Source organism: Delphinapterus leucas, chromosome X, assembly GCF_059928025.1.
Source record: "Delphinapterus leucas isolate spDelLeu-1000000601 "Yukka" chromosome X, BTC_Dleu_Yukka2, whole genome shotgun sequence".
NCBI classification, from domain to species: Eukaryota; Metazoa; Chordata; class Mammalia; order Artiodactyla; family Monodontidae; genus Delphinapterus; species Delphinapterus leucas.
In genome coordinates, this window is record NC_143150.1 from 83,745,208 (window position 1) to 83,758,580 (window position 13,373).

The 13,373-nt window shown below is 37.8% G+C and overlaps 1 protein-coding gene across 1 annotated transcript; it reads right to left on the minus strand.

Moving 5' to 3' along the window:
* Window positions 1-336: 336 nt before the first annotated feature.
* UBQLN2 (ubiquilin 2) lies at window positions 337-2,678 on the minus strand. The gene has a single exon (XM_022563611.3). It carries the CDS (start codon window positions 2,407-2,409, stop codon window positions 535-537), a length of 1,875 nt encoding a protein of 624 aa, XP_022419319.1. The 5' UTR covers window positions 2,410-2,678; the 3' UTR covers window positions 337-534.
* Window positions 2,679-13,373: the final 10,695 nt, after the last annotated feature.

Here is a 13,373-nt window from a genome sequence, read left to right on the forward strand (position 1 = left end):
ATACATGCCAAAGTCACAATAAGCAATACTGTACCACAAATTAGAGAGCTTCAATTAATTTATGTTTTTAATATTTTCATTCTACATTTAATTACTATCATAGGATAATGTTTAAAATGCAAATAAATTGGACATCTGTAGGACAAAACTTGTTCACCCAACTGTAAAGGTTGATACCTGTTTCCAAAAATCACAATAAAAGCAGAAGTGTTTGCATGCAACACCTTTGAGTGAAACGGCATTGATTCCCACCATTCAAAACAGAGAAGGAAGGAAGGAAGGAAGGAAGGAAGGAAGGGAGGGAGGGAGGGAGGGAGGAGGGAAGGGAGGAGGGGAGGGAGGGAGGGAGGAGGGAAGGGAGGGAGGGAGGAAACAAAGAGGGAGGAAAGGACTCCACCTTAAAATGCATATTAAATTTATAACTAGACAGATTTAAAAGAATCAAAGTGAAAGTAAAGTACAATTATGTGTGTTTAAAGATTTAAGAGCCATTATCAAAAATAAGATACATTTTTTCAAGGTACAGAAATGTAATTATGATGGCTGGGAACCCAGCAGCCTCTCAATGGCTGCATTGATGTCGCCTCCTGTTGCTATTAGAGCCTGCAAGTTTGCTTCCCGGTTTAAGAACCCCATTGCGTTGAGCTGTTCCAGTTGTTGTTGAAATCTGACTTCTGGATTCGGCAGCTGCGGAGGATTTGCTCCAGCCAGAGCCTGCACCATTTGCTGAATGAACTGCTGGTTGGGTCCAGATTCCGATGTTGGGCTCGTAGTTTCACTGGGTGCAGAGCTAGATACAGGGGGCCCAGGGGGGGCGCCTGAACCAGTGGAGCCAGGAGGACCTGCAGGGCCAGTGGGTCCTATGGGTCCAATGGGGCCTATGGGAGTAAACGGGACTATGGGGCCAATGGGGCCTATGGGTGTGACTGGGCCTACAGGGCCTATAGCTGTTCCCAGCACCCCCACCCCCACACCTGGAGTGAAGCTTGGAATGAGGCCAGGTGCTTCAGTGGCTAATGTCTGTAGCCCCTGCTGGATCTGCATTAAAGCCTGCATTGCTCTTGGGTTTGACATGGCTGAGAGTGTGTCTGGATTCTGCATCTGCTGCAGGAAAGCAGGGAGCTGTGGACGCATCTGCTCCTGCAGCTGAGGATTTGCAGTAAACACAGGGCTATTCAGCATCATCTGTGCAGCCAGATCTGGATTCTGGGTCAGCGACTGCATCATGCTTCTCATATAGGGTGCAGACAGCATATTCTGGATCAGCTGGGGGTTTTCAGTTATCTGTTGCAGCAAGCTCTGCATTCCTGGGGTGCTGAAGATGCTGGCAACATAATTAGCTGCAGCCACTGTGTTCCCCGTAGCACTGCTAGAGCTAGTGCCAGATCCACTGCCACTGCTCGTTGTTGTGCTGGTGGTCGCAGAACTCTGGGTAGCCGGTGGTGGCGCCCACGGATTGGGTAGTGGATCGCGATTTTCTGTGCGGGAAGGCTGCGTACCTTCCCCAGAGGAGGAACTGCTCCCCACCGAGGCAAACGGATTACCCCCAAACTGCTCTTGTGCGGCATTTAGCATGGGTTCTTGAATGTCAGTGTACATGCGCCGTAAAGCATTGTAGCCACCTGGGATGCTTTCAAGATTGCTGAGAGCCAGGTCTTGATTTCTCATCATTTCTTGCATCATAGCTGGATTCCTGGCGATTTCGAGGGTCTGCCTCATTATATCTGGGTTGTTGAGCAGGTGACTGATTTCTGGGTTTCTCTGAATCAATTGTTGCATCTGTGGATTGGCCATAATGAGCTGCCTCATCAGATCAGGATTCGAAAGCATGCTCTGAACAAAGGGATTTTCCATGATTTGGATCATCATCTCAGGGCTGGACAGGAGCTGCTGCTGCATCTGGTTCTGGAGCTCAGAGAAGTTGGTGGAGCTCAAGCCCAGGCTGCTAAGGCCTGCAAGTCCTCCCAGGCTCCCCAACCCAAACGGGTTGCTATTTGTGGAAATAGGTGTGGAGTTACTCCTGGGAGTCGACGCGGTGGTAGTATTAGTTCCCGCGGCATTAGTAGGCTGGGTGGACTGGCCCTGAGGTCGGTTCTGGCTTTTGATGACAAGATGAACAGTCAGTCCATCATGGATGCCATGCTGAATCAAGGTATCTTGATCTTTTAAGATTTTTCCGGCAAAAATCAGAACTAGCTGATCCGTTTGGGATTTGAAGCGTTTCGAAATCGCTTCCTTAAACTGCTGGACTGAGCTGTTCTCGGGCACTGCGAACTCCTCTTTCTCTTTGGGGGTCTTCACAGTGACTTTGATAATTTTGGGCTCCGCCGGGGCAGAGGCAGGGCCTTGGGCCGCAGCAGAGCCGCGGGAGGGGCGCGGGGGGCCGCTGCTCTCGCCGTTCTCAGCCATGGCGGCCGCAGTGACGCAGGCAGACAGGGAAGGCGCGGGCGGGCGGGCGGGCGAGAGAGAGAGCGAGGGAAGAAGGAAGGAAGGAGGCACCGCCGCAGCAGGCTGGGCCGGGCTGGGCGGGGAGCGCGGAGCACGGTACCTCTGTGTTGAAGACTGCGGATCCCTGGTCCTCCGGTGGAGAGAGGGCTCCGAGTAGGCCGCGGGCCGAGGTCTCGCCGCTCAGGTCTCTGGGCCGCCGCCGCCGCCGCCGCCGTGTGATCCCACCGCGCGGTCTCCCAGCAGCTCGCGCAGCTGCTCCGCCCGCTCCTCCCCGCCCCTTCCCTTCCCCCAGTTCCGCGCTCGCCTCCCCGCCCCCCTCTGCTGACGCGGCGCCAGGCCCAGGATGATAGAGTCGACTCGGTCAAAATTAAAAACTTATGTACCGAAAAAAAAAAAAAAAAAGATGAGGGAGAGAGAGAGAAACAGAGAGAAAGAAACAAAGGGACAACAGAAGACAAGAGAAAAGAGAGGGAAGGAAGGAGGAAGAGAGGAAAGGGAGCCAGCTTCTATAAAGGACATTAAAGACTAATGGAGAATATATATATATTCCATCAGGCAGTGAAGTGAAAAGATGAAAGCCTGAATCAAACCGACCCGAAGTAAAAGATCAAAAATGAGAACCAAAGAACTCTGACAAAGCAAAAAGGAAAAGATGAACACCCCCCTTGTGGGAAGGGAAGAGGACTAGGCAAGAGCCTGCATTTTACAAAAGAAGTGCAAATGGCCAATGGGCATATAAAAGGATGATTAAGCTCACTAGTAATCAAAGAATTTCAAATTAAAGCAATGAGATTCTTCTTCTGTCTTATATTGGCAAAGATGAAAAATAATAATAAACCTTATCATTGAGAGAGCTGAGAAAATGAACTGTCATGCCAATTGAAGTGTAAGTTGTTATCTTAAGGCAATTTTAACATATATGTAAACATTTTAAATATTTCCACCTTTATTTGGAAATGCTTCATTTAGAGACCTCACCTATGAAAATAATTGGATAAGGACACAAAAATACATATGTATAAAATGTACATGCACTGCAGCATTTAAAAAATTATTTTAAAAGATAATCAGTGTCTCTTTACACAGGATTGGTCAGATATATTATGATATTACCATACAAAAAATAATATTCACTGTTTAAGAAACAGGTAGTTAATTTGTATGATAAAAAGTGTACATGAAATAAATGGTAGTTACAGGGAAATTACAGAGTATTTTCAGTTTTATATATTTCCATACAGTTAGAAATTATACAATCACATGTTTCAATACCAAAAAATACAGTAAGTATATTTTTATGTTAAAACTATATTTTATAAACAGTTTGTATGTGTAAACTGTCTTTAAAGACAATGTATGTGTATGTATAAAAAGAAACCTGGAACACTATACACAAGTATGTTAATGGTGGTTAGTACGTGGTGCTAAAATTATGAATAACTGTTCCTTATTTTTTTTTTTTTTGCTGAGTTGGGTCTTCGTTGCTGCACAAGGGCTTTCTCTAGTTGTGGCGAGCGGGGGCTACTCTTCGTTGTGGTGCACGGGCTTCTCATTGCAGTGGCTTCTCTTGTTGCGAAGCACAGGCTCTAGGCACACGGGCTTCAGTAGTTGTGGCACGCAGCTCAGTAGTTGTGGCATGCAGGCTCTAGAGCGCAGGCTCAGTAGTTGTGGCACAGGGCTTAGTTGCTCCTCAGCACGTGGAATCTTCCCAGACCAGGGATCGAACCCTTGTCCCCTGCATTGGCAGGCAGATTCTTAACCACTGTGCCAACAGGAAAGTCCCTTGTTCCTTTTTTTAAAATAAAATTAAAAATTTTCTGATGGCTTTTATAAGTATGCACTGCGTTTACAATTTTTAAAAATGAGAAGGTATTTTGGTGAGAAATTATAGGTAGAAATTGACAGGCACACAATAGTAGTGGCAGCTATTAACACATGTATCTAATTTAGTTACAGATTAAGTAGGAGAAATAAAGATCTAGCCCTTGAATAATAGAATAAATAATTTCAAATTTATGTATAAATTTCTAATTCTGGTTTATACCATGCATAAAAGTACCTTTTCCCCCTAGTATCCAGCCGACATTTAATAACATTTAGGCCACAAATGCTTTAGTAAATCTCAAGATAAGAAAAAAATATAGGTATATGATGTCTCTCAATAGGGGAATGGATTAATAGAGTGTGATTAATGTGATTATTAGAATACAGAAGATAAAAGGAACTATATCTAAATATATTTATATATATAGATCTCAAAAACCTAATTAATTAGCAAAACACTCTATGGTGTTTATAGATGCATTCATATGTATGTGAAGCTATTGAAAATATACTAGAATGATTCATAGCAAATTTGCACCCATGAGGAAGAGGAAATGAAATAGGACACAGGAGAGTAATTAAAAGGAAATTTAATTAAATCTCTAAAAATATATTTCCTCTTTTAAATGGGAGCGAATATGGCAAAATAGCAAGAGTTAATTCTAGGTGGTAGGGATATGAGTATTTGTTATGATACTATTTTATTTTTTTTTAGATTTTTAATTTTCTCAAAAAAGAAACAATTAAGAAAGTATCACAGGCCATCTTCCTTGATCTCAATAGAACAAAACTAGATATTAATAATGAAACTGTGAATGCAAACCCCAACCACTGGAAAATTAAAACAGAATTAAACACTTTTGGGACAAAGTGCAAATCAAAGTTCTTATTAGAGTGAATTTAGAAAAATAATGATAATGAGAACATAAACATTCATAATTATGATGGGATTTCCCTATATGTGATCTGAGGATCTCATTCAAAAATACGGATTTCTTGGGCTTCCCTGGTGGCGCAGTGGTTGAGAGTCTGCCTGTCGATGCAGGGGACACGGGTTCGTGCCCTGGTCCAGGAAGATCCCACATGCCGCGGAGCGGCTGGGCCCGTGAGCCATGGCCACTGAGCCTGCGCGTCCGAAGCCTGTGCTCCGCAACGGGAGAGGCCACAATAGTGAGAGGCCCACGTACTGCAAAAAAAAAAAACAAAAACAAAAAATCAAAAAAAACAAACGGATTTCTAGACCCCACTCCAAACTTACCAAAATATAAGTGGTGCTCAGGAATCTGCATTCTTATCAAGCTTCAATTTAGCGGTATTTGGTTTAACTATGTGAATGAGCTCAGAGTCAAATTTATACACTCAAAGATCTTAAATACCGAAGAATAGAGAGAGAAAAAATTAATTAGGCATTCAAATAAAGAGGACAACAGAAAAAAGAGGAAAGCAGGGTGATGGCTACAAAATGATAAAAGTCGAACATTAATGAATTAACAGACTCAAAAAATGAAATTTGCTAAGAAAATCTAAGAAGGTCTTTGAAGAACAAGTCAAATAGATAAACATTATAACTATGTGATTCTCTTACAAGGAACACAGCACGGGCAAAACACACTCATCCTCTTCCTGAATTCTCCTAAAAACACATTTCTTTTCCTTCTGTAAGCTCTTTATCCCTGGTGGCGCAATTGTTAAGAGTCCACCTGCCAATGCAGGGGACACGGGTTCAATCCCTGCTCCAGGAACATCCCACATGCCACGGAGCAACTAAGCCCGTGCGCCACAACTACTGAATCCCACACACCTAGAGCCCGTGCTCCGCAACAAGAGAAGCCCCTGCTCACCACAACTAGAGAAAGCCCACACGAAGCAACGAATACCCAACACAGCCAAAAGGAAATAAATGAATAAATAAATTAAAAAAACAATAAATAGCAATCATCCTGAGTTCTACCATAGAGGATAATTTATGAGAAACTGAAAGACTTTGTCAAAGAGGTCTCCCCATGGGAGGTGGAGGAAGACCACAGTTTGGGCTCAGTAGATAGAGATTTAGTGTTATTTTGGCCATTGTTTTCTCTCTCCACCCCAGATTTATTGAGATATGGTTGACATATAACACTGTGTAAATTTAAGGTGTACAGCCCATTGATTTGATATACATATATATTGAAAAATGATTACCATTGCAGCATTGTCAGGTCACATAATGGCCTTTTCTTTTCTGTGGTGAGAACATTTAAGCTCTATTCTCTTAGCAACTTTCAAGTATACAATACAGCATTATTAACTATAATCACCATGCTGTACATTACATCCCTGGAATTTATTCATCTCATAACTGGAAGTTCATAGCCTATGACCAACATCTCCCCAATTCCCCTCATCCCCCAGCCCCTGGTAACCACCATTCTACCCTCTGTTTCAACGAGTTTGGCCAAAAGCACATTATTTTGAATTCTCTTCATTTATCTTATAAATCATGTTATTTTTTGCATTTTATTCCAAAATATATCCACTTTAATGTTTTAAATTACAACTAAATAAAATTAACATTCCAGCAGTTAAATGAACACGCCTGTTAGTGAGAAGCACAACATTAATTAGCTGCAACTTAAGAAAGGAACAAGATAATTACATGAAAACTAGAATTCCATGAGTAGATTTAATCACAGATAAAGGGTATATTTTTGAGAATTATGAGAAAAGACTTTGTACAAATCTTTGCTAATGACAAAGAAAAATGGATCACTGTATTACTTTTCTAGGAAGGTGTACATGACCAAAGTATATTCAAGAAGTAGAAAACCTTAACAGGTCACGTAAGAGACTTGTAAGAAAAACAAAAAAGAAATGAAATAATTAACTATTTTAAAATCAGCTTTCTGATCTTAAAGGTGGCAACTAAGCCTATGATTTTACCTCCTATCTTTACCAAATACCATTGAACTGACAAAAATGACATGAGAAACACAATAAATCCCTAACGTGTTGGAAAGGTGGAAAGAGTGAAACTTTCCATGAATCTTAATTTTAAATGCCAAAATAAATTCTAGATAAAAAATTAAATCATAAAATTTGCAGAAAACTATTAGAGCAAATATTCATATAACCTAGGTTTGATTATGGCCTTTCTAAAACAAACAAAAAAACATAAATGGAGAGATAGACAGATTTCGTAAGGATTTTTAAACTTCTATATGTCAAAAATACAATAAAAACTAAAAGGTTAAAGTCAAACTAAAAGAAATTGCAACATTTATAACACATGAAGTCTTAATATTCTTGACATAACACACTTCTTACAAATAATTTTTTAAAATGAACACCATAAGAGAAAAATAGACAGAAGGCATTAACTAGTATGTTAATGTCACAAAAGGGGAAAAAAGGGTCAGGAAGGAAGGAAGGAAGGAAGGAAAAGGGAAGGAGGAAAGAAAAAGAAAAAGAAAAAATTTTTATCTTCTTTAAATAAAAAAATACAAATTAATATAACTGAAATATTTTGTCTATTAAATTAAAGAGAACAATATAATATTCAGTCCTGACATAGTTAATCTAGACTGCCTAGCTTCAAATCCTGGTTCCACTACTTCCACTTGTTCACTACATGATGTTGTGCAAGTAATTTAACCTTTCTGTGCCTTGATATTCGTCATCTGTGAAATGAGCTTTCTGGAAATCAAATAAATTAACATATGTCAAGCACTTAGAACAGTGCCCCATTCATAGTAAGCACTATATGAATAATATTATTGTTATTATTATTAGAGGAAACAGGACCTCATTACTACTGGGAATTAGGTTACTTTGTAGGTTCAACTTATCTGAAGGACAATTTGTTAATAAACACTGAAAGCTTAATAAAACATGCAGACAATTTTACTGAGTAATTCTTCTTTAGGAATTTATCCTGAGGAAGTAATTTCTGTTGTTGGGGTCTTGAAGTGATTGTACTAATTAAATGGAGTATATCTACAGAATTTAAGGGAAATCCTATGGTTGCTCCCCACTCCTACTGATGCACATAGGCGCAAATAATACAAGCAGAACTAGAGAGACAGCAGGGTGGTATAACGGCAAGAGCCTAGACTTAAGCCAAAAAGACCAGGTTTTCAACTCTGGCTTGGTCACTTATGGCTGTATGACCTTAGCACTGTTCATTTCATTTTTCTGAATCTCAGTTTCTTCATCAGCAAAACTGGGACTAACATGCATACATTTCACAGTTGTAGTAAATACATGATAGAGACATCAATTGCTCTGACACACCCTCTCTTCTGAAATAAAACAAATGAAATAAATTTACTCTTGGTAAGTTAAACTATGACCAAAAAAAAAACAACACCAAAAACAGAAACAGAAACAAAAGCAAAAAAAACAGTAAAGGATCAGACCAAAGATAGTCTACCTAGCAGATATATATTATGTTCTAGAGATGTATATTCAAATCATCTATCATTCTTGTTCTGACTCTATAGTACCTGTAATCTTCTAATAATCTTGATTTTTCATTTAGCTTGCATATAAAAAAGAATGAACAAGTCAGGCTTTCTTGAATGTTCAGAAATTCTGGTGCTATATACCCACTTTAAACTTTAGCACATGAATTACAAACTGGCAACTCATGGACTGGCTTTGGCCTGCCAACACATAATACTTGGCAAATTTCCCATACGAATCCACATTTCAAGCTTTTCTTTTCAAAGTGGATGATATGGCTATATTAGACTAACACACTTGAAGGGCCACAGTTTGACTGGAGCTGAGTAGTGGCTGTCCCTTTTAGACAAGGCATGTGTTCTGACTCTACCAAGTCCACTTTATTAAATTGCTTATCTAGTTGGTCCCATAGGCATTGGAGTTTTTGACCCTTTCTGGAAGAGTTCAAGCCGTCCCTTCCCTCATTCTATCTCCTGAAGAGTAGAAGCACTGAGGTGAGTTGCAAAATCCAAGAACACACTTGTGTCACTTTATTAGAATGTGGCATATTCACTCTGCGGGGGGGGAGTATAAATATGTCTGTATTTGCACAAACACTCCATCGATGGTGGTGACGATGAAGAGGATGATGATAGCAGCCAATACTTATTTTTCCTTCAGTTTATCTTTCCATGTCATTTACCATCAGAGCTATGGGACTTCCAACTGAACACTGGGAACTTCCAACTGAGCACTGGGAGTTGAGCAGGATATAAGATGGGGTTGAATGAAGCCTATTTCTTACAAACAAGAAATAGGGGACACAAAAAGGCTTTTGTGCCTGGGAGTCCACAGGGTTCTGCTCGGTTTCAATGGTAAAAATCAATTGTTGCACCAGATATAGCAGTGGTAGCAGTATTATCTATGGCAAGTCTTCAAATTGAGTTTGTCTACACAAAGTCTTTTCAAACAGTAGGAGGATAAAGATAGTAGCTTAAAGAGAATCAATTTCTAGATATTCAATTTCCACATAGCTTCTTTCCTAAAATTGATCTTCTAGAAAATGTCCCTTTTTGCAATTTACCTTTTCCCGCGTTATAAAATAAAGGCATACTTCTGTCTTACATCTAAGATTTGACAATATTGCATTGCCTCTGGGGATGAAAACCTTGAGTTTTGAAGTACATATTGGTGTCCGCATTGAGAAAATGAATGACTCTAAACACTATGTAATAAATCATTTTGCAAGTCTGTAATTTCCAATTCTTTGTCTTGGACAAGATTGAAGGAGGACCTAATTGAATTGTCAGCTGATAAATGATTTATGAAGATGGATAATTATGTGATTTTTGGCATATTATCTGCAAGGAAATTAAAGATGGAAAGAAATTACTATAATAAAGTTCTTTAATTCCCATCTATTCATTTATTTATTATATAGTTTAGTGCTTATATTAATAAAAAAATTAAAGGAAAAAATTGGTAACAATGAGTACTATTCATGTTTGGATAAATAAAATAATAGGGAAAAAATCCCTCAAATGAATATTCAATTACATTTTAACTTTTTACTTAAAAAAATTTACAAATATTGGTGATGCATTTATATTATTTTGATCAATCATATACTGATAATAATCAAATGATAAATTAGTAAGGAACAGTTTTTAACCTTTAAAATTAATTTAAATATTTTTGCGGTAGGGAAATATGATACAGTGATCAATGAAAGGCTTTTTAACAAAAATAATATATAAAATTAGGACAAAAATTCTGGGGTGACAATAAATGGAACTATACATTAGAGGAAAGAAAGAAACAGTATAAATTATCCAATAGTTAAATAAAATTATTTTAATGTATTTTAAAAACAAATGATAAGGGGGAAGGGTAAGCTGGGACGAAGTGAGAGAGTGACATTGACATATATACACTACCAAATGTAAAATAGATAGCTAGTGGGAAGCAGCCGCATAGCACAGGGAGATCAGCTAGGTGCTTTCTGTCCACCTAGAGGGGTAGGTTAGGGAGGGTGGTAGGGAGACTCAAGAGGGAGGAGATAGGGATGTATGTATATGTACAGCTGATTCACTGTTATAGAGCAGAAACTAACACACCATTGTAAAGCAATTATACTCCAATAAAGATGTTAAAAAAATGATAGCTGATCTCAAATTGCTATAGTATTTAGATTCTGTTGGGTATATTTAAGAGAGTAACAGTTTATTTCAAAATGTCAGTATTCATAATACTTCAAAATTTACATTTTTGCAATATAAGTATATGATGACAAACTATTTCTTAAGGAAGTATAGGAGATTTACAATATTATATTAGTTTCAGGTGTCCAGTGTAGAAATTCAGGATTTTTAGCAATTAGGATATTACAAGATATTGGCTACAATTCCCTGTGGTATACAGTATATCCTGTTGCTTATACATTTTATACATAGTAGTTTGTCTCTGTTAATCCCATAACTCGAATTTATCCCTCCCACCTTCCCTCTCCCTTTTGGTAACCACAAGTTTGCTTTCTATATCTGTGAGATTATTTCTGTTTTGCATATACATTCCCTTGTATTTTTTTTTAAATCCACATATAAGTGATACCATACAGTATTTATCTTTTTCTGTCTGATGTATTTCAATAAGAATCATATTCTCTAAATCCATCCACATTGCTGCAGACGGTAGCATTTCATTCTTTTTTATGGCTAATATTCAATTGTATATGTATATACCACAACTTCTTAATCCAATCGTATGTTGATGGGCACGTGGGTTGCTCCCGTGTCTTGGCTGTTCTAAGTAGTGTTACTATGAACACTGAGGTGCATGTATCTTTTTGAATTAATGTTTTCATTTTTTGGGGTATATAGCCATATAACCTCTATACTGTTTTCCATAGTGGTTGCACCAATTTACATTCCCACCAACAGAGTACAAGGGTACCCTTTTCTCCACATAGTCTCCAATATTTGTTATTTGTAGACTTTTTGATGATAGGCGTTCTGAAAGGTGCCAGGTGATATCTTATTGTTGTTTGGATTTGCATTTCTCCAATAAATAGTGATGTTGAACATCTTTTCATGTGCCTGTTAGTCATCTGTACGTCTTTTTCTGGAAAAATATCTATTCAGGTCATCTGCCCATTTTTTAATTGAGTTGATTTTTGTTTTTGATATTGAGTTGTATAAGCTGTTTTTATATTTTGAATATTAACCCTTTGTCAATGCATCAATGGCAAATATTTTCTCCCATTCCATAGGTACTCTTTTATTTTGTTGATAGATTCATTTACTGTGTAAAAAGCTTTTAAGTTTAGTTAGGTTCCATTTGCTTATTTTTGCCTTTATTTCATTTACCTTAGGAGATTGATCCAAGAAAATATTGCTACCATTTATGTCAGAGAATGTTCAGCCTAGGTTCTAAGAGTTTTATGGTTTTCTGTCTTACATTTAGGTCTTTAAAACATTTTGAGTTTATTTATGTGTATGGTGTGAGGGAATGTTCTAATCTCATTGTTTTACATGTGGCAGTCCAATTTTCCCAGCACCACTTTTTGAAGAGATGGTCTTTTATCCACTGTATATTCTTACATTCTTTGTCATAGATTAATTAACCATAGAGGAATGGGTTTATTTCCAGGCTCTCTTCTCTTTTCCTTTGATCTATGTGTTTGTTTTGGTGCCAATACCATGTTTTTCTGATAACAGTAGTTTTGTAGTATATTCTGAAGTATGGGAGGGTTACACCAGCAGCTGTGTTCTTTTATCTCAAGATTGATTTCCTAATCTTGGGTCTTTTGTGGTTTCATATAAACTTTAGGATTATTTGTTCTAGTTCTGCGAAAAATGGCATGGGTATTTTGATAGGGATTGCATTAAATCTGGAGATTGCTTTGGATAATGTGGCCATTTTAACAATATTAATTCTTCTAATCCAAGAGCATGGGATATTGTCCCTTTTTTTTTTAGCTTCAATTTCTTTCATCAGAGTTTTATGGTTTTCAGAGTATAGGTCTTTCACATCCTTGGTTAAATTTATCCCTAGGTATTTTATTCTTTTTTTTTAATTGCAGTAGAGTTGTTCACAATATTATGTTCATTTCAGGTGTACAGCACAGTGATTCACAACTTTTAAAAGTTACCAGTCATGCATTTTTAAACTTATTTTCTTTTTCTGTTTTAATTTGGGTTTTTTTGTTTGTTTTACATTAAGTTCTTTTTACATAAATTTACATCACATTTTTAAAATTCAAACAGAAAGTCACAAAAATTATAATCATCCTCATCAATTCACTGAGTCCCATGTAATTAATCTTTTTTTCATCTTGACCTTTTGTTAGCACTTTTATGAATTCATCAGTTTTCCATTAGAGTTCTGAAAATGCTTAGTCATTCAGTTCAGGAGTATAGTCAGTTATCAGAAACCTGTACTTGTCAGAGTCTTTTCCATGAATTCCGTGAAGATGAAACCCTTTTATAGGAACATTTTTGCAAAAGCATCAGAGTACACCCAGAACTGTCTGTAAATGACAAAAGACTTAGAAATGACCATGGTTAAAGATTTCATGAAAGTTCATAATAATGCAATTGACAAGGAAATTTAGTTATTTCTGAGATATACATTTTAAAGTAATAACTAGAATTATGACTTATAACATTATACCAGAACATATA

Excerpts from the sequence above, each read along its gene's own strand:
- UBQLN2 (XM_022563611.3), bottom strand. The coding sequence starts at position 2,409 with ATGGCTGAGAACGGCGAGAGCAGCGGCCCCCCGCGCCCCTCCCGCGGC.